The sequence below is a fragment of the Bubalus kerabau genome, chromosome 1 (assembly GCF_029407905.1).
Source record: "Bubalus kerabau isolate K-KA32 ecotype Philippines breed swamp buffalo chromosome 1, PCC_UOA_SB_1v2, whole genome shotgun sequence".
Taxonomy (NCBI): Eukaryota; Metazoa; Chordata; class Mammalia; order Artiodactyla; family Bovidae; genus Bubalus; species Bubalus kerabau.
The window spans coordinates 150,776,960-150,800,757 of record NC_073624.1 but is presented as its reverse complement, the minus strand read 5'-3'; the positions used below and the strand labels follow the sequence as shown (position 1 = coordinate 150,800,757).

The window sequence follows — 23,798 nt, the reverse complement described above, 5'->3', positions numbered from 1 at the left end:
GACCTACTGAATCAGAATCCGCATTTTAACAGGATCCTCAGGTGATTCCGCTGTGCAGTAAAATGGCTTAGAAAACACTGGGGCTGTCCAAACACTGGCAGAGATAGGGTAGAATATAGATGGAGGGGCAGAGAGAGAGGAGCGGGCGGAGAGAGAAAGGAGAGCTAGGTGAGGAGAGATGCAGAAAGCAGAGAAACAGACCCTCTACAGGTAGGGGCGGGAGAAGACAAAGCAGGGAGAAGGGCGCAGAGGACTCAATGCCAGCCTGTTCTGCTTGTTTCAGTCCAGTGTCCAGGCCCCTCCTCCTAGCCCCAACATAGCGGGGACCCGGCTAACTGCTCCAGGTGGGTGGAGGCCCGGCCTGGCAGCTCAGAGTCCCAGGGGAGCACATTTCAGGGCAGGAGGCCTGCGCCCCTCAGGTGGGGAATAAGGGTTTGGGGGGCCTGGATCCACTTCATCTATCACCCCCCATCTCTGTACAGGCCTGATTTCATCAGGGTTCCCAGGCTGGTACACAGGCCTGCGAGCCTCAATCACTCCTTTCGCACTGTTCGCAGGAAGAGAATAGCTTTCAGCTCAATTACCCTTCACATTCCAATATCATAACGCTCCAATGAGGCTTTTTAACCAAAAACAAAAAAGCTGTGTCTGCCACAGGCCGGCTGCAAGGCCAGCCGTGCAGAAGGGACGGCCCTGCCTGCCTAACGGCCCCCCAGGTGAGACTATGGAAAGGGAACAGTCCCAAGTTACCAGCTACCCAGAGAGGACCCTGAGGTCCAGGACCCCAATTTACCGACAACATATGCCCTGCTTCTGCTCGTCAACCACTGGGCCTAAACCACAACGAGGCCTGGGACAGAACACTGAGGCCCACGTCCAGAGGGGCAGCGGGCAGTGACGTGCCCCAGCGTGGTCTGCACATCACAACACTCGTCCTACTTCCTCCTTTTGGGGAAGGGATGCTACCCAGACCCCTCTGAGTGCCACGACATGATGGCCTAATTCAGCTGGGCCACAACCTGGGGACCTGGGGTCTAGTCTTCAAGTCATGTCACACCCATTGGCTCATGTGCCTTTACAACAATGGTGACTGGTTAGGAAGCTAGCTAGAGCTAAGGTTAAATGTTAACGCCACTGCATAGGTGTGTAAACTGAGGCCCGAGGAGATGAAAGAGGTCCCAAGGCATGAAGTAGAATCTCAGTCTGGTGTTTCTTTAAGATACACTGCTGCCATGGGGGGTGAGGGGTAGGGGGCTGGATGTGGGGGGTGGGGGGTGGAGGTGGGGCGCAGGGGTGAAGTCTCCTCCAGTCCAAAGAATCTAGGCAGGAATGAGCCTATCTCTACTCCCCTATGTACGCAGTGAGTGTCCCCACCTGAAACTGTTCTCACGGGGGAGGCATAACCCAGGGTCTACACCACGAGTCCTGCATGCTCAGTGAATTCCCGGTGAGCACACACGTTCCACACCCTGGAGGGCTCCAGAACAGTGCCCAGAGAAGAAGGCTGGCCCCCGCTCCCAAACAGCTGTGCTTTCATCTGCCCGGCCAGCTCAGTGCTAACGGCCTTGATGGCCATGTCCCTCCCTATGTCCTCCTGGCCTCCTGCTGGCTGTGGCCAATTTGCTTGTGATTTACCACTCCAGGGCGCTGACCCGTGAGGGAGACACACGGGACAGAAGGAGGCAGGGCGGACGTCATGCCTGATGCGTGTGCACGCGTGCGTGTCCGGGCGCAAGGGTGGGGAGGCGTCTCTCCAGGAACGCGCTACCCAGCCAGGCTCTCTAGGACTGGGAGCAGGGTCTGGCACCCCCACCCTTTCGCTATCCCATGCTGATTATGGCACTAGGCACTGTGCTAGAGAGAGGAAGGCCAAGGGAGACCTTGAGGGCTGCCAGGAGCCACAGGCTGGAAGTCAGGCCCAGGAGCAGCCCTCTCACAATGGTCTGCAGCCTTCTGGGTCCTCTGAGAATCCAGGCATGCGCACAGGACACACAGCCCAGCCGTGAACACCTCCACGGCCCTGCCCCTGACCCACAGTGAACAGAGGCAGCACAAGCGTGGTGGGGCCCTGGAGGTGCACTCGCTGGGTTCACATCCCAGCTCAGCAACTGACAACCTTTCTGAGCCTTAAATAATGGGGATAATCCCAACACCTACACCAGAGATGGGCAATGAAAAGTACCAGGTGAATGCATGTACAGTCTCCATTATTGTTATGGATGTGGTTATTCAGTGCTTTCCTCATGCCAGTACCCATGGCCCTACAGGTCAAGGAATTATAACACAGATTCCATCTTTAATCAGCTCACACACCTTGGAACTTGGGACCAGGAGGACCCATGCTTCAGACAAGTGGTATTGTCAGAAACTGGAACAGGAAGTGCAAGGAGGGCATGGCCACCAAGCCCACACCAAGTCCCCTACGTGTCTGGCATCATGTCCCTTCCTCAGCAATGCCCCTGAATCCAGAAGGCCTTTTCTATTCCTGTGGGGTCTGCACCCATCTCAGATATAAGGAAGCAGATGGGGAGTCCAGATACAGAGGAGGCCTCTCTTGGTCTCAGACCCAAGCTGGTTCCTGCTCCTCTCTCCTAGACCAGACTGAGAACACCCTGCAAGTGGCTCAGACTGCTGAAGGGTAGGTTGGCGGAGGGACAGGACAGAGCAGAGAGAACAAATCTGCCAAGCTCATTTAGAGCTCCCGTGTCCAATCCTGCTGCCCGGAGGGAGGGAGTGGTGCTCGATTTCCACTCATGTCACATGTCACAAGGCACTTGGGAGTTAGGACGGGGTGGGAGGGTGGGTGGCGAGGCCGAGAACTCCTGTAGCACTGAAGCGGGGATGGATGAACTGTCCTATTCCACCCATCAGCAATCCAGAAGGGGCCAAGCTTTGGGTGGTAGCTGCCCAAGTCCTCAAGCACTGGCCTCCCTGCCTGCTTTAAAGGTGCCACCGTGGGTGAGCAGGGCCCAGCTGGGACCTCCAGAGGCCAGGGACCATATCTCATTCCTCTTCTGTGCCCAGAAGCCAGGATGGACTTGGCATCCAGGAGGAATCCAGGAGATACTTGATGAATGAGTGATCAAATGAAAGAGGGTGGGGTCAAGTGCATGGGACTAATAACACTTCTGCCTCCCATCACTACTCTGGCAGTAGTCAAGCAGAGACCTTTCTCTGTCTCTGAGCCTGTTGGTGTGTGGCTAGAAGTCCAACATGGGTCTTACTGGACTAAAATTAAGCAGTTACAAGGCTTGCATTCCTTCTAGGGGCTCCAAAGGAGACTCTGTGTCCCTGCTTTTTCCAGCTTCTAGAAGCCATGCTCATTCCTTGGTTGGTAGCCTCTTTTACCGTGCTCAGACCATAAGTATAGCACCTTCAAATCTCTCTCTCTGACCGCTGCTTCCATTCATACCCTCTCTGATTCTCTTACCTCCCTAAAAGGACCCTTGTGATTACAATGGGGCCACACAGATCAGCCAGTTATCTCCCCAGGAAGGCCCATAACTTAATCATACCTGCAGAGTCCCTTTTGCCACATGAGGCAGCACAGTCCTAGTTTCCTACGATTAGGATATGGACACTTTTGGGGTTACTGTCTGCCTACCATACCCCACCCCACTAGATGACACCCTTTCCTCCAGCATTCCTGAGTAAGGCATCCTCATTTCCCAGTGCTGTCTACAAACTCTGGTGAGGCCAGGCTCAACCCTGCTGCAAAGGCCTTGGAGGGGGGTTCACAAGAATTGAGCTGCCTTCAGCATCTAGCTTTGGGAACAAGGCACACCAGGAATGGCTCATGAATGGCTCATGAACAGAGCGAGAGGGAGCAGCCGTGCAAGGATCCTGTGGCACAAGCCCCCAGGCACCAGGAAGAAGGTAGAGGCCTAAGAAAGCACAGGTCAAGGGAGGTGAAGAAGGGACTGGGGCCAGGTCTTGCCAGCCCAGCAGGATTCTGGTCACTGCCCTCAGAACACCACGAAAAGGTTTTAGCGACATCCCTTACACATCAGAGGAGCTTGGTACAACCGGATGAACGGATGGACGGAAGAATGAATGAATGAGCCCGTCTACCTTGCTTCTGCCCCTCATCAGTGACCTGCCCCAAAACTGCCTTCCGCACAGCAACAGTTAATGGGGTCTCCCGGGCTTGCTCACTTATTTATTTCCCCATGGCTGCTGCTACCGACCTATGCAGCCCGAGCGTGGCTCCGTGGAAATGTCTGTAATCGCCAGCACACTTTAGGCATTACTTCCACACCATTTAGGGCTTTCCGCCCCAGTAGTTGCTGCTGCTGCATGTCCCTCTGTCTCTATCGTTTGGGCTGGACTGGGTGGATTTTTTTGTTTTTTGTTTTTTTAAAGGTCTGGTGGCCCCTGAGTTTGGGGAACCTGATGATGTGGAGAGGTGAGGAGAAAGACAATGCTTTGGAAGAATTTATTCTTCTTCTCCCACTGTCCTGGCCCTGCCCCAGCCCTGAACAGAGAAGGGGAAGAAAAAAACAACAACAATCACTTCAAGCTGCTAAGAAGCCTTTAAAGATTTTTGTGTGTTCTCATGCAGGCCTGAGATTGGTTTGCTGATAGGAGCTGCAGCTTTGGAGAAGACTGAAGGAGCCAGACGCAATAAAGGTCACTTCAAGAAGCCGTCTCCTAAGCACACACCTCCCCCCTCTCAGAAGCAGACAGACTTACATTAAACCCCAAATCCCAAGCAGATACACTGAGGGTAAATACATCTGGACTCACTCTGTGGGGGCAGAACAGAGGAAGCCATCTAGGACAAGCTGTGTAGCCCTGGGCAAGTTACTTAACCTCTCTGGGCCCATTTCTCCAGCTATAATAAGAGGAAAATCACATCTTTCTTACCAAGGGGATGACTTCTATGAGGATTGAAGAAGAGTGCAAGAAGGAAGGGGCCCACCTTCTTTTTTCCTTTCCCCTTCCTCTCAACCCAAGTTTCAGCCATTCCATTTAGTTCCCCGTGCAGCCTCCTGTCTCAGCTCCCAGGCAGTTCCATATCCACCTGCAGGGATGACCTACGACCAGGGAGGGGCTGCCTAGAGGGGATGCCCACAGGGGACAGTCCGTCCGGCCTTGCTGTGTGTGGGCTGAAGGCTGAGCCCTGCACATCCATCGTCTCATGTCACCTGCATGGTGGCGACCCCGTATCAGCACCACTCTCATTTAACCAGAGACAGGAAGTTTCCTAGAGACTCACAGCTGTAAGTTGGGAGACCAATACTGAAACCACTAACCTAACCACTGTGGTTCTATTCATTGTGGGAAGTGACCTCCGAGAAGAAGCTGGCTGCCTGTACCCTGAATCTTAGGTGATTAAGAAAACCTTCCCCGGTGGCTCAGTGGTAAAGAATCCACCTGCAATGCAGTGGATGCAGGGAGATGGGGGTTGGATCCCTGGGTCAGGAAGATCCCCTGGAGGAGGGCATGGCAACCCACTCCAAGATTCTTGCCTGGAGAATCCCATGGACAGAGGAGCCTGGTGGGCTACAGTTCATGGGGTCTCAAAGTGTCAGACAAGACTGAAGTGACTGATTATGCACACACGCAATAGAATGTACATAATAAAATGAAAATGGGCAGAAGTAACCCTGAGGTTAGAAGCCAGGATACTGTTTACTTTCTAGAGGGAGGAGGAAGGGCCAGAAAGGTCACAAGGGGGCTTCTAGACACTGGAGAGGTTCTGTTTCTTGATCCAGATGTAACACAAACGTATTCACTTTGGAACTAATTCATAAACTTATGAACAGTTATGGTTGCTCACTTCTCTATATTTACACTTAGGTAATACACAGACTCAAAAAAAATGGAAGGAAGAGGGAGCAGGGAGGGAGTGGGGGAAGGAAAGAAGGAAGGAAGGAAAAGAAAACTCATGAAGCCTGCAGGGCCGTTGGAGAAAACACAGGGGTTAATCCATCAAACCTGAACGAGGCTTCAGGTTCAGGGCCTTCTTATCTGTCCTGTAGTTTTACCCACACTGTGGAGTGGACAAGGCTAACAGTCCTATCTGACAGAGGGGCAAACGGAGCCCCGGAAGGGGGAAGAGACTCACCCAGCCACAGGTGGTGGGGCCCCTGATCTCTCTGGGCTAGAGCTCATCCTGCTTGAACTTGCTGAGCTGTATGGACAGGTGACAAGCTGGAGGGGCTGTTCACTAGCTAAGCCAGCCTAAGGAAGGCTCAGTATCCAGACCTGGGACTGGTTGACCTCTCTTGCCTGAGGGGAGGCCTGGTGCCATCCCAAGAAGGAAAGGCCAGGCCAAGGTAAGGACATAGAGGGTTCACCAAGGAGGAGGTTTAGAAGCCAGGATCAATGGAATAGGTGTAGGAGCAACTCGAAGGGCAGGGACTAAGTGAGGCCTGTGCCTTCAAGTCCAGTGGAGAAGACCAAGTGAAGAGCCTGGCTCTGATCCCAGTGGGTCACTTCCAAAGGCAATAACCCGGGCAAGTCTTCCAACTCCTCTAATACTTGACTTGGTTATCTGTAAATATGGACACAGGAGACCTCCCCTGCCCTCCCCACTCTGTTCCGAGAAAGGAAGAGTAGGGCTTGGCTAAATGATAGGAAGGAAGATGGCACAGGGGGTTTGGGTGAGAGCAGCTCAGGGGAGGGCACAACATGAACACAGGTAGGGTGGCAGCAAAGTGAACAGACTGCAGGGAGGCTCCGAGACAGAAAGGACGGGAAAGCTGGGAGACCGAAGCCTCATGTAAACGGCATGGACTTCTACAATGCAGGGTTTGTGCTGGGAATGGTGGAGGCACAGCTGAGCTCACACGGGAAGATACCAACAGGGGAGGGGTTGGAGAGAAAGGCTTCCAAGCCTCTTCCCTCTCTCTGGGGCAGGGCTAGGAAAGGGGACCAGGAGTGGGACCCTCCTGGACAAGAACATGACCAAGCATTCAGCTCTTCGCAGCTGGCAAGTCCCCATGCCGTGGAGGTGGGCCGGCCGATGGATGGGGAAGATGGTGAATGGGGGATGACTGCACTGATGATCACGCCCAGGTGAAATCTCCCAGCCGCATCATCCCATCTGGAGAGAAGAGCTGGCTTTTTAACAGACGGACAGGAGGCTTCACTTAAGGTTATTATAAAGAGGGAGAGTTCAGCCCCTCCCAGCTTCCAGCCAGCACCACAAAGTTGCAAAGTAACGAAAGGATGCTAAGCAATCACAGAAATTATAATAGTTTCATCACCCGAGACCTCTCCTCTTTCTCTCATTTTCTGGTAGAAAACAAGGTGGGTCAAGCCGCCTGTGAACGCATCAAATCAAGCTTATTGAGTGGGGGCCTCAATATTATTACGGGGGGGGGGGTGTTGACAGGCCCGCCGCCAAGCCATTCTGACAATATTCAAACTTGTCAGGGGAACTAGAGGGGCTGAGGCAAAATCCCAGAGCCCCTGAGAAGAGGCAAGGCAGAAGTGCAAGCTGGTGTCTGGCCCACACCCTCATGCGGGCTTTGCATCAAGAAGGCAGCCTGCGGCCACTGCCCCTGCGGTGTGGGGGGTCTGTGGGAGACCAGGAGGCACCACCCCTCACGCCGCTAGCCCAGCTCTGGACATCCACCTGGGAAATCAGTGCTGCGCCGCCCACCCAGGCATGCCCTCAGTCTCATCACAGGCTCTGGTAACTGCATCTCTGAGTATCTTGCCCAGTCACCCGAGGTCTTCAGCGGTTTGCCACTGGTTTACCAGGTGGCCTTGGGCTCATCCTTGACCCTCTCTGGCTTCTGATCACTACAGAAGGTGGGGTGGGAGGAAGTCAACTTGCCTGCCCAGGGTGCTGGTTTCCAGGAGCCTATCTGAAATGCTCTCTGCCTGTTGCTAGTAATTTCTAGGTGACTCTATTTCCATTTGTCCCTTCTCATGTCTTTGTTTCATACTTCCCTCACATTTCCTGTCTCCCACTGGACTGTGAGTTCTTGACCACTGACACCCCAGTACCAACCATTCAGTCCATAGCAACAGAGCCTACCTGTCCAGCTGCAACTTGGACTTCAAGCAACTTTCCTGAAGTTGTTGGGGAACTTCTCAGAACAATAGGAATGCCGATCAACTATCTTGCATGGTGCTGCTTCATACACATGCTCTCACTGAACTTTCACAACAACCCCAATGTACCCCTATTTTATAGATGAAGAAACGGAGGCTCCAGGAGGGTGAGCCCCTTGCTCCCAGCCTCCCACTGTGGAGTCAGAGCCCCTGTGTGCCTGGCTCCCTCACAGTGCTGCAGTAGAGACCGGGGACCCCATGTCACAGATCGGCTCAGGTTCTTATCATACAGTGAAGCCACGGCTGTCCTTGGCTGCACAAGGGACCTTCTTCAACCCTCTGTTTCCTAAACCTGCCCTCCCACTGAACGTCTAAAGAAACCCCTCTGCCTAGAGGGAAAGGGGTGCAGGCAGGAGTTCTGCGCTCTTCCTCCAACAGGCCCCACCAGGGGAAGAGGAGAACGCTAAGGAGAAAGGGAGATGAAAGACGCCAGATGGACTCTGGCGCACGAGGCTGACAGCCCAACAATGCAGCGGGAACATTTCCAGCAGGCAGCTATCATCTCCTTCCATTTAGAGGTTCTTTATTTAAAGGGCGGGGGGCACAATAAAAGGCAACCCAGCATGTGCCAGAGAATCCCTAATGCACACAAGCTGGGTTCCACACACAGTCCCCTGCTTCGTATGCATGGCAGAGGGTCCTATAGTCATTGCAACAGAATTATATGGGCCCCCAAAGACTCCCAGTGAGAATCAGCGAGGAAACTGACGTAATTAAGAACATTATTACCATTCAAACAAAATAATAATTTTAATTACATCTGGGCTCCTTCCATCTCCTGCTCCTTCACTGTCCTCTTTCCTCATGCTGAGAATGGTGGCGAATGTCCACAGCCCTGGCCACGCACCCCAGGCAGGGAAGGAGGTGCCACAGGGGTCTCGGGGGATGGGGGTGGTGGGGGTCCTGGGCTTCACTCCACAGTGGGCATGAGGGAGCAAGGAGCTTCAAACTATGTGGCTGGGCTGAGCTCTCTGGGCCTGGATTCTGTGGGACTCCATTTATTCCCTCCTGGGCACCTAAGACTCAAGGAAGAGACGGCAGAAAGTTGTTGAATCATCCCTGCAGGCAGGTGGAGCAGGCTGGCGTTTACCCACGTGTGTCAGTCTCTTACTTCTCACAAACAATGCTGCATGTAGATGTGGAGTCGGAAATCTTGGAGGCTGCCTTGCGGGGCTGACCCAGCAGGTCATGCAGAAGGTGCATCACTATGACCAGGGCTGGGTCCTGACCATTGGGATGGTCCTCACTGCAGACCACTGGCAGAGGGCTCTGAGTGAAGCTTCTCCACCGGACCCCCACAGCCTGGGCACAGGGCTTATGGGCCAGTCCCAGCCTTGCATGGGGGGAAGCCTGTGCTCAGAGCCCAGAGTCCCCAGCTCACCTCCCTGCATCCTGTCTAAATCAGGGTAACTTTTGGCAAACCACAGCAGGTAATGGCAGAGTGGCAAAAAGACCCACGCAAAGGTGCTGCAAGATGAGAGACAGCAAGACTATGGCTCTAGTTGCAAGAATATCTGACACCAGGGAACTTAGGGAAGGCAGTGACCTTGTGGTGGCCTCAGTTTCTCTCATCCTGAAGATGGGAAGAAAAACTGTCCCCTAACTTACAGAGCTGTCATAAGGACAAATGAAAGACAGTGAAAACACCAGGGCACAGAGAAGACATCACTTAAGTGCACACACACTCACACACCACCACACACACACCTCAAGACTGTTGTAACACCCAGCGCTGTTGCTTTGCTTGTGCATAACTTCATGCTACAAGCCCAGGGCCTGCTGTCCTTGCTCTGCAGGCCGTGACACCAACTCAAGAGGGGAGGAGTTCTAGGGACCGGTCACTGTGCTGCAGGAGGGGACCAGAAAGGACACAGGCACCTTGGGGTGCTCACTGCGGGGCACAGAGGTGTGGCCCAGGGCCGCCACCCACTCTGCCTCTGACCAGCAGGATCCAGGGCCCCTGAGATGACCAATTGGTCTCGCTCTCCCAGATCAATAGGTGGGTAGTTATAGATGCAGAGGGGGCCGCCGAGCACCGTGGCCCCAGGGTATAAATTAATATGGCCTGTCAAAGGGCTGCCTCTCCTGGCATGGGAGATGACACTCTTGTGAGCAGAGCTGATACCTTAGGGGGATGGCAGACACAAGCCAGTGGGAGTCCCTCTCATCCCCACTTTTCTCTGCAGCCTGAGGATGCAGTTTATAAATCATTCATCGTCTGATGGGCATACCTTGAGGAGGGCAGCTGGGGGCACTGCCATAGGGCCCAGTGGGGCTAATAAGTTTGGCAAGTCCACCTCCGCATGCTCTGGGCCACTCTGGGCTCCCCACATGCCCAGGGCACATGGGATGGCATGGCTGAGGTTCAAGGATTGGCAGGCAACAGTGGGCATCAGTGAGCGCCAGCAGTGAGTTCTTGGCATAAATCCTTCTGTCCTTCCAACCACCTAAGAGGCAGAGGAAGCAGCAGGGCTCTGCCCATTTGTGAAGTTCACATCCAAGGGCCAGATCTTGGGCTGGGTACTGAGGACGCACAGGTACTTGAGCTCTGTCCCTGCTCTGTCTGGCAGGAGAGATGGACATACAATATATAACTATGACCATTTATTGGGCATTTACCCTGGGCTCTAGGCTAAGCAATTCTCATACATGGTCCCTTATACTTCAATTTCACAATAATTTTGCAAGGCATGCATAATTATCTCCATTTTGTAGGTAGAATTGAAGTTACCTGCTGAAGGTCACATAATCAGACCTGTGCCTGAATCCTGGCCCCATCCTTGCCTGGCTTTGGACAACTTATATAACCTCTCTACTTTCATATCCACATCTGTAGAACGGGGACAAGAGTGGCTACCCCACGAAGTGAGGGCTCAGTCAGTGCCCATACCAGAATAGTACTAGGCACACAGGAAGCTCTCAATAACAAAACACCAACTTATTATTATCATCATAGAAATGAACTCTTTATTTTGTTTCACTGACAAATGATTATCAAGAATACTCTCCTCCCTGTTTTCCCATCCCTAGGAAGAACATACAAGGAGCGACTTTCATCTGTCCTTATTAAGTGATATGGAGAGATGGTGTGACCTCGCTGGACCCAGGGCCAGGAACCCTGGGTTCTGGCTCCGATCATGTTCGGAGCCATCTTTGAGGATCTGAGAAGAACTCTCAGTCTCTCAGGTCCCTTTTGACTCATATCAGCCCCACTCCTTCCCACCTCCAACCGCATCCCCATCTTGTTACCGGAAGCCGGGGGTGACCAAGATCTACACAGGACCTGTCCATCACAGAAAGCTGGGCAGGGAGCCAGAAGGCCCACTTCCAGCCCAATTTGTTTCTACAAGGTAACAGGGGGCACTTGCAAGGGACACACATACCTATACAGTCACTGTCCGACCTCAACAGGATCTCTGGTCAGGAGTTAGAGTTTACCTCCTTCTTTGGGAAATTCCAACATATAGAAAAAAACTAGAGGATCTCAGAAAGTATATGATATTCAGAGACAACATAATCTGCTTCTCTGCATAACAAACTCCTACTCATCCTCTAAGGTCCCATACGAATAGCCCCCATATACAGACCAGTTCACTCCTTCCACAGTTCACTCCATAGGTCTACTCCTTCCATCCCACTTTGCACATTCTAAGCTGCCATAGTATTTAATACATTTAGAGGTAGTCAGACATCTACTTACTTGCTTTTCTCCCTGTAACATTACCTTCCCTGAGCACAAAGACCCTGGTCTCAATCACTAGTATTTCACCAAATATATTATGAGCCACAAACTGGACTAAGGGCTTTTCCTACCGGCATTATTATAGCTCTCACAACAACCCCACAAGGGAAATACTGTCGCCCATCTTATAGATACAAAACTGAGGTCCAGAAAGATTAAGTTCCTTCCAAAGTTATATAGCCGACAAACAGCAGAATCTGTTTTTTCTACCTGAATTGCCAAGCCAACTGAAAATCCCTGGGCCCCGCTCCATAGCTTTCAACAAATGTTTGTGTTCATTTCAAACAATTTGAGGGAATCAAAGCACGGTGGATCAGATTTGGGCTTTGAAGGACAGGCAGAATAGAGTTAGGCTGCAAGAAGAAAGAAAACACTCCAGAACTAGTTAGAACAGTACAACATGTGTTTTACAAAGAAAAGTGGCACAGAGACACATGCTCAGAGGCACTGGCTTAGCCCCCTTGGCTGACAGGAGGACTCATGTGGAGGAATACCAGAAGATAAGCTGAGAAAGGTAGGTGGAGGCCAGATGGCTAAAAGCCCAGCTAAGGAGGCTGAACTTCTCGGAACGTCAATGACATGGCCAACCCTGACACTCCAGAGGCCCTCCTGAGCCCAGGGAGCCTCCTGGCACCATCTGTCCTCTGACCCAAACACCTAGGCCCTAGAGCCACCTCCCTGGGGCACAGCTGAAGGGCTGAGGGGTGGGGGCAGGAGGAGGAGCACGGGGCAGTGCTGAAGGTCAGCGAGGTGGGCATGCACCCCTGACGGAGGTGCTGGAGCAGCGCTGCTGGGCAGAGACACAGGCAAACACGTTTGAGCAAATTGGAACGCCATAAAAGTCTATTACAGCAAATCAAACAGCAGTCAGCATGACAGCCATTAGCCTGAAATGAATACACGGGGACTTAATGAGGTCTGTCGAGGCTGGCTTGGTGAATTAAGTTGCCAATTCTAGCAGGATTTCCCTTTTCTTTACAGACTTGAAAGCATCCACACTGCCTCGTTAGGGCTTCGACAAGTGAATTGCAGGGCCTCTCACCCTGATAAAATGGATAATTACATGTAGAACAGCTTAGTGAGGGGAGAGGGGTGGGCAGGAGGGGAACTGATAACAAACAAACCCAAACACCTGCCCAGCTTAGGCACGGGCTTTCGGAGGGAGACGGGGCAGGTCTGGGAGGGCAGGGGGCCAGTGAACTTCTCTAGGAAAGGGGCAGAGCCTGGTCTTGACCCGCCTCCCACCTGCTCAGGTGCTAGGCCTGAGGATGTGATTCCCCACGGGTTGTTGTCTCTAGGCAGCTATGGACAGGCTGAGAGCCCTGAGAAGCCCTCTGGTGGGGACGGCCGCAGATGTTATCCCCAGGGCGTGCTGTGACCATGGGGTTAAAAATGCAGCTTCCTGGGCCAGCTCTCCCCACTGATTCAGAATTGCAGGGGCCCAGGAATATGCAGCCCAACTAGTTCCCCAGGAAATTCTGATGGGGTATGTTTGGGAGCCTCTGATTCATCACCTCTCGAATACTCAGCACTAGATGGCTTCTGAAACACGGGCTTCTGCTTCTGTTCGCATAACTTTAGGGATGCGGAGCTCAGTACATCCCTCAGCAGGGCTGGGGAGGAGACTGTGAAAGTTTCAACCAGCAAATTCTTCCTTATGTAGACCTAGAATTTACCTCCCTGTAACTTCTTCCTCCTGCCTATCCCAGGGTTCTGGGCACAACAGACCCCAATATTATCAAGACTCCTAGGGCTCGGGGGAGTGGAGGTCAGGAAGGTTAGGGATGACATGCAGGTGGCTGGGACTGCCAAGAGAGGAGCTAAGTGGATGGAGGGAGCCACTGGAGGTCTTTGCCAGCCCTTCAGGGAATAATGAAGTACTGGAGGATAAGAAGGAGCTGCTCATTTTGGATTCCTACTCAGACCATGGAACATCAGTCCTGGAAGGGACCTGGCCAAGTGCCTCAGCTTAACAGCTGTTGGAGTTGAAGCCATCAGAGGGGCAGAAACAGATCTAAAGTCTTAGTTGTTCTAGCACTAGAACCCAGGTGTCTTGACCTCCAGGCTACCTCTTCCCACCATATAACACAGGAACTCTGCTGCTCACCTTGGCGAGCTTCTCCTGGAAACCCACCTCTTCCAGGAAGCCTATCGAGATTTTTCTGATTGCTCTGGTAACCCCTGAGGACTGATGTCTTGTGGGGTCTGTAGTGCCCCCTCCTCATTCCTCTGGTTTGTGTTCTCACCCTGTTCACACCCACAGGGCCTCTGCCACTGAATCATGCTTCTCAAGGGTGAGGGCCTGGGGTTTCCAGGGTGGCCTCCACGTAAGCAGGAGATCCCTGGCTGAAGCCTGGGCCAGGACCAGCAGAATTTTAACTGGTACTCCAGCTGGGACCTGAGTCCAGCAGCTAAGCTCTAGCTCAGATGACCACTCCAGGGCAGGGCTGGTCAGTGCCAAACCACCTTGGGTCAGGAGTGGCCAGGCCTCCATCCAGCTGACACCGCATCCCCACTGGCTACATGGAGCTGCCCTGAGCAGGGCATCGAATATCAGGCCACTGAAGTGGCCCAGGGAGGTTTACACGCAGGTGAGTAAACCACATGGGCCTGCCTCCAAGGACTGTGTGTCCTTCGAGCTAGCCCCTCTTGGCCCACCCTCTCCTCATCAGATGGGCAGGAGGCAGGCCACTTTATCTCACCTGTCCTCTGCTTTTATTAAAGAAGGAGGACTATGGCCCAGAGAGGTTAAATGACGCACCCTAATGGACCCAGAAATCTAGGGGCAGAGCAGGGGCTAAGCCTGGGGTCTCTGGCCTCTGGCTCTGGCTCCCGTCATTATATACTCCTCTGGCCTCCTAGGTCTTTGTGCAGTGAGAGCCTGGCATGGCGCCACACTCACAGCAGACACTCAATAAATATTTGTTAAATAAATGAACGACTGAAGAGGCTCTCTCCTTGGAGGCAGAGACCTTTGGAGAATCCTGGGGGATTCCAACTGGGCAGTGTTGGAGGTCACATTTTCTCCTGGCAAGGGAGACAGGAAAGGCTGGCCCCAGCCCAAAGGCTGAGAGCAGGGATGCGACCCCTCATCCCCTTGCCACTGCTGCTGTCTGCTGCTCCTATGAGGGAAGGCAGAGGGCAGGCATGCCTGCCAGGATGGCAGCTGAGCAATGGGTCCAAGGCTCATTAACTCCGAGCCATGCCCTTGGTTTCTAAGCCTGGGCCCGGAGTGCAGGCTGGCACGTAGAGACCCTTAATTAAATTAGGGAGACTTCCAAATGAGCAGGGGCCCAGAGCCAAGCTGCAATCCTGGGCATGTCGGCCACAGCTCAGGGCACTGTGCCCCTGTGCTTGGGATTGCAGGGTCTCTCTCCCTGTGTCCCACTCCATCAGGGAGGGCATGAGCACCTCGGTGTACCCCACCTGCACATTGGTCTTCTTTCTGGCACAAGCATAGGACCTTTGACTCACAGCTGAGTAAGGAGGGCCAGCAACAGGAACATGGGAGCATGATACCAGGTTTCTTTATCCTTCAGGCATCTGAGGCTGCCCTGGGAGTCAGGAAGCTGGAAGTCAAGGCTGTGTGACCTTAGACAAGTCACTCTCCCACGCTGAGCCTCACTTTTCTCATCTATAAACTAAATAGGTATTTTCTAGAGCTCTTTCAGTTTCCTTATCCAATAACATAAAGGGGGAGAACTCCAATGCCACAGTGGCAGCCTGCCTCTCCCTAGTGGATACCATCTCCCATCCTCACCCTTTACTGCTGCTGTCCAACCCAGAGCCCCTAGGGCAGGCCTGAGGGACACCCAGTTAGAAGCTCTTTATCCACCACCTTCAAGGTCTTTGAATCACTAACTGCCAGCCCAGAAGCCTGCCATCAGCCACCAGGGAGAGGGACAGCAAGCAATGAGAACCCAGGGGCCAGCAGCCAGCTTATAATCGAACCGTTCGTAATGCAATAATTTGTACTTCTCAATTACCAGCAACGGCTTGGTTTTACACTCATGCACTCATGCAAATACACTCAGAGTACACAGACAACCCAGAGGAGCCAACGGCTGGTGAGCCAGCGGGGCGAGCGTGGGGTTCAAGAAAGAAAGCCCCTTCCAGTCACTGCACGTGCCCTGCATCCTGGGGTGACTGTTCTGGCCAAAGCTGGGAGGCCTGGGGTTTTAAGTCTGCCACCCCACCCATCCAAGGCCCACACGCTGTGAATGGAAAAAATGAGGTTCAACCTGCCTCTCCCAACCTCTGTCCTGTCCCTGACTCTGGCCAGAGTTCGGGGATTTATCCAGGGCCCTCTCTCAGGCATGAGGCTGCCACCAACCTGCTCTCTGCAACCAGCAGACAAGCCCCCTCAGAGGTACTGGCTTGGTCACCAGTGCGCCCAGAGCAGATGCCCGGGCTGACGAGTGGGCAGGAGAGAAGGAGCTGGAGCTGTGCTTCCCCCAGCATCAGTCTACTCCCAGGTGGCCCCAGAGCAGCAGACCCCAAATGTCCCTTGAGTGTGATCCCAGGGGCACCTACCTCAGGGATGCGGACACTGTAGGGCTGATTATGAAACGTGGGTGCGTTGTCATTCACGTCCCCGACCTGGATGTTCACCTTCCTTGTAATCACCTGGCAAGACAAGCATGGGGAGTTAATGTCGGCCTCAGCCTCTGGCCTCTTTCCACCCGAAGGCCCAGGGACCCTGCCTCCCCGGGCAGCAGGGGCCTTGGGGGACACTCACCCCCTGGTGGTCGCTGACAGAGAACTCCACTGTGAACTCTGACTTGGTCTGAAAGAAAATGTAGGGAGGGAGAGAACAGAATTAGGGAGGCGAGCTGAGGCCCTGAGTCCAGAGCCCTACATGGGGGTGGAGACCCTCCAGCATTGCCCTAAGAGCTGGTCTGGCACTGGATAGCTGAAGGCTTCCCTACAAATAAGCACTGTCTTTTGGATTGGAGAAGTAGGTTCAGAATATGGATCTTTCCCATAAATTAAAAGTCAAGAAAGATTAAAAGTCAAGAATCTTGGGTTCTAATCTGGGCTCTGTCTCTAATCTGCTGTGTGATCTCAAGCAAAGTGTGGCCACTTCAATGTGAGGAGAAAGGAGGGGGTGGGTTTGCTCAAACTCTTACTTTAATTTGCTAAAGGCTACTGTCATCAGTTCCTGTGTCTCTGGAAAATATCCTTTGGGGGAGCATTTGTTGTGGGGGGGGGGCGGTGCAGAATATGGGAGACCTGGGTTTGATCCCTGGATTGAGAACAGCCCCTGGAGAAGGGAGGGGCTACCCACTCCATTATTCTTTTTTTTTTTTTAATTAATTAGTTTTTTAGTTGCTTTACAGAATTGTGTTGGTTTATGCCAACCCCCTCCAGTATTCTTGCCTGGAAAATCCCATGGACGAGGAGCCTGGCAGGCTACAGTCTAACGGGTTCCAAAAAGTCAGACACAACTGAGCCACTGTCTTTCACACACATGGAAACAACAAGTGTGGCTCCCATGGAGCCTCTATCCTACAGGGGATGTACCCAAGGCCACTGTCCCTCTTGCCTAGCCAATGTTGCCCCCTACTTGGAGACACGCCCAACCACCCCATTCTAAAGCCAAATGTAGACATCAGCACTGGCCCTGGAAGAGGGACACCATTCAGGCAGGAAGATTCTGCTTAAGGGTGAGAAGACGATATACCATTTTCCTCTAGCCTCTGCCCCTGCCTCCCTAGGGAAGGACTGGGGCGGAGGTCGAGGCGGGTCATACCTCTCTGTCCAGTGGCTGCCGGAGCCACACCACGCCTGTGTCAGGCTCCACAGCAAAGAAGCGGGAGGCCTCCTCCCCAGACACGCCAAACACCAGGGGGTCATTGTCCATGTCTCGAGCCAGCAACTGGGTCACAGAGGAACCTGAAGTACCCACAGGGGACAGCAGAGGACAAAAACAGGAGGTTAGTCCATTCTTGAGCACCTTACTCAGGTAGCTGAGTTCCTGTGGGGAGCAGTCGCCCAACAGACCACCAGCAGGTCACCGACTGCTGCAGGACCCCTTTGTATCTTTGGCTCCACCCCAGGCTCCCCGCCTCTGCCCTGGTCACTTGTCACAGTGTTTAACAGGGAACTATCATTCACCTTGTTCTGTGACTTCCACCTATCCTCTTTTAACTTAGAGAAAGGGTTCTCCATGTGGCTCAGATGAACACAAGGCCACAGCCTTTCAATTCTTATGTTCCAAGATGGACACACTACTTCAGTTCAGTTCAGTTCAGTTGCTCAGTCGTGTCCGACTCTTTGCGACCCCATGAATCGCAGCACGCCAGGCCTCCCTGTCCATCACCAACTCCCAGAGTTCACCCAGACTCATGTCCATCGAGTCAGTGATGCCATCCAGCCATCTCATCCTCTGTCGTCCCCTTCTCCTCCTGCCCCCAATCCCTCCCAGCATCAGAGTCTTTTCCAATGAGTCAACTCTTCGCATGAGGTGGCCAAAGTACTGGAGTTTCAGCTTTAGCATCATTCCTTCCAAAGAAATCCCAGGGCTGATCTCCTTCAGAATGGACTGGTTGGATCTCCCTGCAGTCCAAGGGACTCTCAAGAGTCTTATCCAAAAAAAAAAAAAAAGTCTTATCCAACACCACAGTTCAAAAGCATCAAGTCTTCGGCGCTCAGCCTTCTTCACAGTCCAACTCTCACATCCATACATGACCACAGGAAAAACCATAGCCTTGACTAGACGGACCTTTGTTGGCAACGTAATGTCTCTGCTTTTGAATATGCTATCTAGGTTGGACATAACTTTCCTTCCAAGGAGTAAGCGTCTTTTAATTTCATGGCTGCAGTCACCATCTGCAGTGATTTTGGAGCCCAAAAAAATAAAGTCTGACACTGTTTGCCCATCTATTTCCCATGAAGTGATGGGACCGGACACACTATGTAGCCCTAGCCAATCAGAGTACAGCATCTCCCTGATCACAGTGATTGGTTCAGGGATGAGCATGTGACCCAAGCTAGCCAATCAAAGCCAAACCTGGCACTTCTACTGAAACAAATAGGAGAGAGGTGCTTTTCTTCCCCTGGGGTTGGTCCTGCTGGCAGCCATCTTTGACACCACAGGAAGAGCCTGGCTGAAGATGAGGCCAACAAGGGGGAAAACAGAGCCAAACGGTACATGGAGAGAGATTCCTAATGGTTTGAGGGTTTGCAGTCAACTATACGTGATATTAGCTCTATCCCCTGGACTGCTCAGCTGTGTGAGCTAATAAATCACTCCCTCCTTTTTTTTTTTTCCCTAAGTAGAGTTGGATTTCTATCTTTTACAAATGGAAGCAATATGTTCTAATTCAGAAAATTTTACAAACCTGGCACTCATTCAACAGTGATTAGGTGCTGGCTGTGTGGTGTACACTGGAGTACACAGAGGTTAGGAAGATATGAAGCAGCATCAGGGGACTCCAGCCTAAATTCAGGTGACAAAGTCTAGCTCCTGTCCACAATTAGAGGACTGAGGTGCTGCCTTCACCAAGAAACAAAGCCCTGGCCAGAGGCCACCCTGGGCATCAGAATGCCTGGCCTAACCCAGCCTAAGAAGTCTTAGAGTAGGTCACCTTCCCCTGGGATTCACAGCAGCCCCCTCAGGTAGCCTTCAGGTAGGGTGACCAACCATCCAAGTTTGTCTAGGACTGAGGCATTCATATTTCTAGGATGAGGCACAAGATGGAATCAAGATTGCTGGGAGAAATAGCAATAACCTCAGATATGCAGATGACACCACCCTTATGGCAGAAGGTGAAGAGGAACTAAAGAACCTTTTGATAAAAGTGAAAGAGGAGAGTGAAAAAGTAGGCTTAAAACTCAACATTCAGAGAACTAAATCATGGCATCCAGTCCCATCACTTCATGGCAAATAGATGGGGGAACAGTGGAAACAATGATAGACTTTATTTTTGGGGGCTACAAAATCACTACAGATGGTGACTGCAGCCATGAAATTAAAAGACATTTGCTCCTTGGAAGAAAACTATGACAAACCTAATTAAAAAGCAGAGACATTTGCCAACAAAGGTCCGTCTAGTCAAAGCTATGGTTTTTCCAGTAGTCATGTATGGATGTGACAGTTGGACTATAAAGAAAGCTGAGCGCTGAAGAATTGATGCTTTTGAACTGTGGTGCTGGAGAAGACTCTTGAGAGTCCCTTGGACTGCAAGGAGATCCAACCAGTCAATCCTAAAGGAAATCAACCCTGAACATTCATTGGAAGGACTGATGCTGAAGCTGAAACTCCAATACTTTGGCCACCTGATGCACAGAATGGACTCATTGAAAAAGATCCTGATCCTGGAAAGATTGAAGGCAGGAGGAGAAGGGGATGACAGAGGATGAAATGGTTGGACGGCATCACTGACTCGATGGACATGAGTTTGAGCAAGCTCTGGGAGTTGGTGATGGACAGGGAAGCCTAGCATGCTGCAGTCCATGGGGTTGCAAAGAGTCAGACATGACTGAGCGACTAAACTAAACTGAACTGAGGCATTTCCCAGGAGATGTGCTAAAACTAGGAGGTCCCAGGCATTGGATTAGGTGGTGACTGTAGCTTCATGAGGTCCTTAAACCTCCAAGAACTGTGAAAAATGTTTTGAGTGTACAGTCTCTCATTCTCTGCAGGGAGGGTCTGCAGTTTCCATCTGATTCTCGAAGCAGTTAGGTTAGAACCATGGCCTTCAGCAAATCACTTCTTTCAGAGCCTCAGTTTACCCTATAAAATGGGATGGGCACTCTTTTTTGCCCCATATACTGACTCTTATATTTACTGAATAGCTCTGATGATCTAGCTAAGGAAGGAAGGATTCAAAACTTGGGATTTTATTTAGAAAAGAATGCTGATGAGCTTTTCTAAGTCAACTTGGGAAAGAATTTCTAACATGACTATGAGAACCAGTATTCTGGAGCACTAACCACATTCCAGATACCTGGCTAAGGATTTCTGTGTAATATCTAATTCAATCTTTCCTGTTATTGTCCTCACTTAACAATAAGGTAACAGAGTGATTAAGTAATTTACCATGGCCACACAGTTAGCAAATGGTAGAGTAGGACTTCAAAGCCCAGGCATTCTGCCCCAGTGCCCCCATTTGTTTCCACAATCTTACAAATCTCAACACTTGATATGTGAACTCAAGATTCAGGACTTCCATGGACATGACTCTATCAGGCCCTAAGTGACTCAGAAAAAGAAGATACTGGGCAAGCATTGGGCTCTTATGAAATGCCAGACATGAAATGTGAGCCCATTCACATGGGTTCTTTCACTAAATCCTCTCAACAACTCTGTTTGGTAGTCGTTTTTCCACCCATTATACAGATTAGGAAGTTGAGGCCCAGAAAGGCAAAATAGCCTCTCCGAGATCACACATCAGAGTAGGACATGGCAGCATCCAAGGTGATGAGAGGAGGTAAGAAGCAGAAGGAGGAGTGGAATCATGGAGCAAAAAAATCAGAGATCTTTTGGGGAGTTCCCTTCCCATTTTAAAAGTGGAGAAACTGAAAGCATTTAGCAATTTGCCCAAAGTACAACAGTGAGCAACAGAGTCAGGACTTAAGCCCAAGTTTCAGACTCCCAGTACAGTGTTCTTTCCTAGGAGGGGAAGGAGGAGATATGTGAAGTCATAGAAAAACCAAGCACATCTCCCTAAAGCATCTGCGTCACTTGGTGACAAGCAACTGTTTTATACTAAGACAAATGGGAATATAATGCAAGTATAATATTTAATTCATTTTTAAAGATATAATCTAAAACCATAAAAGAATTTCCAGCCTCCTGCTGACTTCCGGGGATACCTTTCTGATACCCTCAGGGGTCCTTTAGTGGCAAAGTATAAGGAATACAGCTACTTCCCAAGGCCTTGGGGAGATTCAACATGAGGAAACTGAGGCCCATGGGGGCCCTGCTTGTCTACAATACATCAGCAAGTCCATGGTAGCCCCCTGGACTGGAAATCTCACTTCTCAACCTCCTTCAGGGACCAGCCCAGGTGGAGAATATGGGGCCAAGCTCCCAGCCAGTCCATGGGGTTTCAGAAAGGCCACACTGGCCCCCCCACCCAAGGTCACACAACTTAGCCCAGTATCCCAAATGGCTCTCCCAGGCCTGATGCTCAGGCTCTCCCAAGAAGGGGGGTGCTGGGCAGGACAGGGATGGGGCCATCAGCTGCTGTCACCCACCCTGTAATTTTCTGGACTTTTATCCATTTTCCCCTCAATTATGTGCTGCTCAAAATGGTCCTTTTCGGCTTCCTCACGGGCTCTTGCCTGCTCACGCCTTCTTTGTATCCCAGGTAATTGCTAGTGACCTTTTCTAAGTGTACTAATTAAAGGTGCCAATTTAATATTATATTTAAGACAAGACGCCCCGCAATTTTCCTGCTAGGCACATACTCCCCCGCCCAGCTAGCCTGCCATTCTGTAGAAGCCAGGCCTGGCTTTGGCTCTCCAGGACACAGGACTCATTTCCCCATTAGGGAGGCTTCCAGCAACCTCTGTTTGCACCATTCAGACAGGAAAGAGGCCAAGCTGTGGGGCCCAACTCCCACTCAGTGCCCCTGGAAGCAGCCCCTCAGGAGAGCCATTCCGGCTGTGGGACCCTGGCACACACCACGCACTGTTGCCCACCTGGGAAACGGTAGACCCTGCAACTCAGGCTATGCAATACCTGGAGCTCTTGTTTTTAATTGTAGTAAAATATATATAATATAAAGTGTATCATTTTAATTAATTCTGTGGCATGCGGTACATTCACAATGTGGTGTAAACATCACCACTATCTGTTTCCAGAACATTTTAATCACCCCAAAAGGAAACCCATCCCCATTAGCATTCCTCCCCATTCCCTCCTCCCCCAGTCTCTGGCAACTCCTAATCCACACTGTCTGTCTCTACAAATTTCCCTGTTCTGGATATTTCATAGAAATAGAACCATACAGTAAGTGCTGGTTTTTTTTTCACTCAGAATAATGTTCTCAAGGTTCATCCGTTTGTAACATGTATTAGGATTTTTAACTTTTTATTTTTCATTGGTGTACAGGAGACTAACAATGTTGTGAGAGTCTCAGGTGGACAGCAAAAGGATTCAGACATGCATACGTACTCATGTATCAGTTCTCTCCAAACTCCCCCTCCTAACCAGGCTGCCACATGACATTGAGCAGAGTTCCCTGTGCTAATATATTAGTACTTAATTCCTTATTGGGACGACGACCCCACTGTACGGTATGCTGTATTTTGTTTACCCATATCATCAGCTGATGGACATTTGAGTTGTTTCCCCCTTTTGGCTACTCTGAATAATTTCTGCTATGAACACCTGTGGACAAGTTTTTGTTTGAACATCTGTTTTCAATTCTGGGGCGGGGCGGGGTGGGGTGGTGGGTATATATCTAGAAGTGGAATTGCTGGGTCCTGTAGAAACTCTTAACTCTTTGAGGAACCACCAAATTGTTTTCCATAGTAATCACACCATTTACATTTCTGCCAACAATGGATGAGCCTTGAAATTCTCTTCAGTGGTCAGGCAGTTCAGTGGCTCAGTCATGTCCAACTCTTTGTGACCCCATAGACTGCAGCAATGCCAGGCCTCCCTGTACATCACTAATTGCCGGAGCTTGCTCAAGCTCTCCTCAGTGGTAAGAAGGATAATCATTGTTTCACAGGGGCTTACCACTCCTTGTATGTGGAGTGATGGGAATTCGGCAGTCCTCCATAGCCGATGCTGTTGGTACCCTGCCCACTATGCCTTACATACCACTGCCACACATACCAGCCTCACTGCCAATTGCCAGTCCTGAAGGGTTCTGACCACCAGAGACTGCTTCAACCATACACAGGACAGGCCTGTTTATGCCAGGGAACTAATGCCTCTGCTAGAGCACTCAATGAATGACTGGTAAAAGATGGCAGATAAAGAGTTGGTAGACAAATGCCCTAGATCCCTCATCTCTCAGGGGGTAAC

At 51.3% G+C, this 23,798-nt stretch overlaps 1 protein-coding gene across 4 annotated transcripts in view; it reads right to left on the bottom strand.

Moving 5' to 3' along the window:
• Positions 1-23,798, bottom strand: part of CDH23 (cadherin related 23) — a 435,990-nt gene that overhangs the window by 305,203 nt on the left and 106,989 nt on the right. For all 4 annotated transcript variants that reach the window (XM_055535167.1, XM_055535177.1, XM_055535147.1 and 1 more), the window contains exons 4-6: positions 17,565-17,707; positions 16,551-16,598; positions 16,346-16,438 (exon numbers count right to left, since the gene is read on the bottom strand). In XM_055535167.1, the coding sequence (XP_055391142.1) occupies positions 16,346-16,438; positions 16,551-16,598; positions 17,565-17,707 (284 nt within the window). The remainder of the gene's footprint in view (positions 1-16,345; positions 16,439-16,550; positions 16,599-17,564; positions 17,708-23,798) is intronic.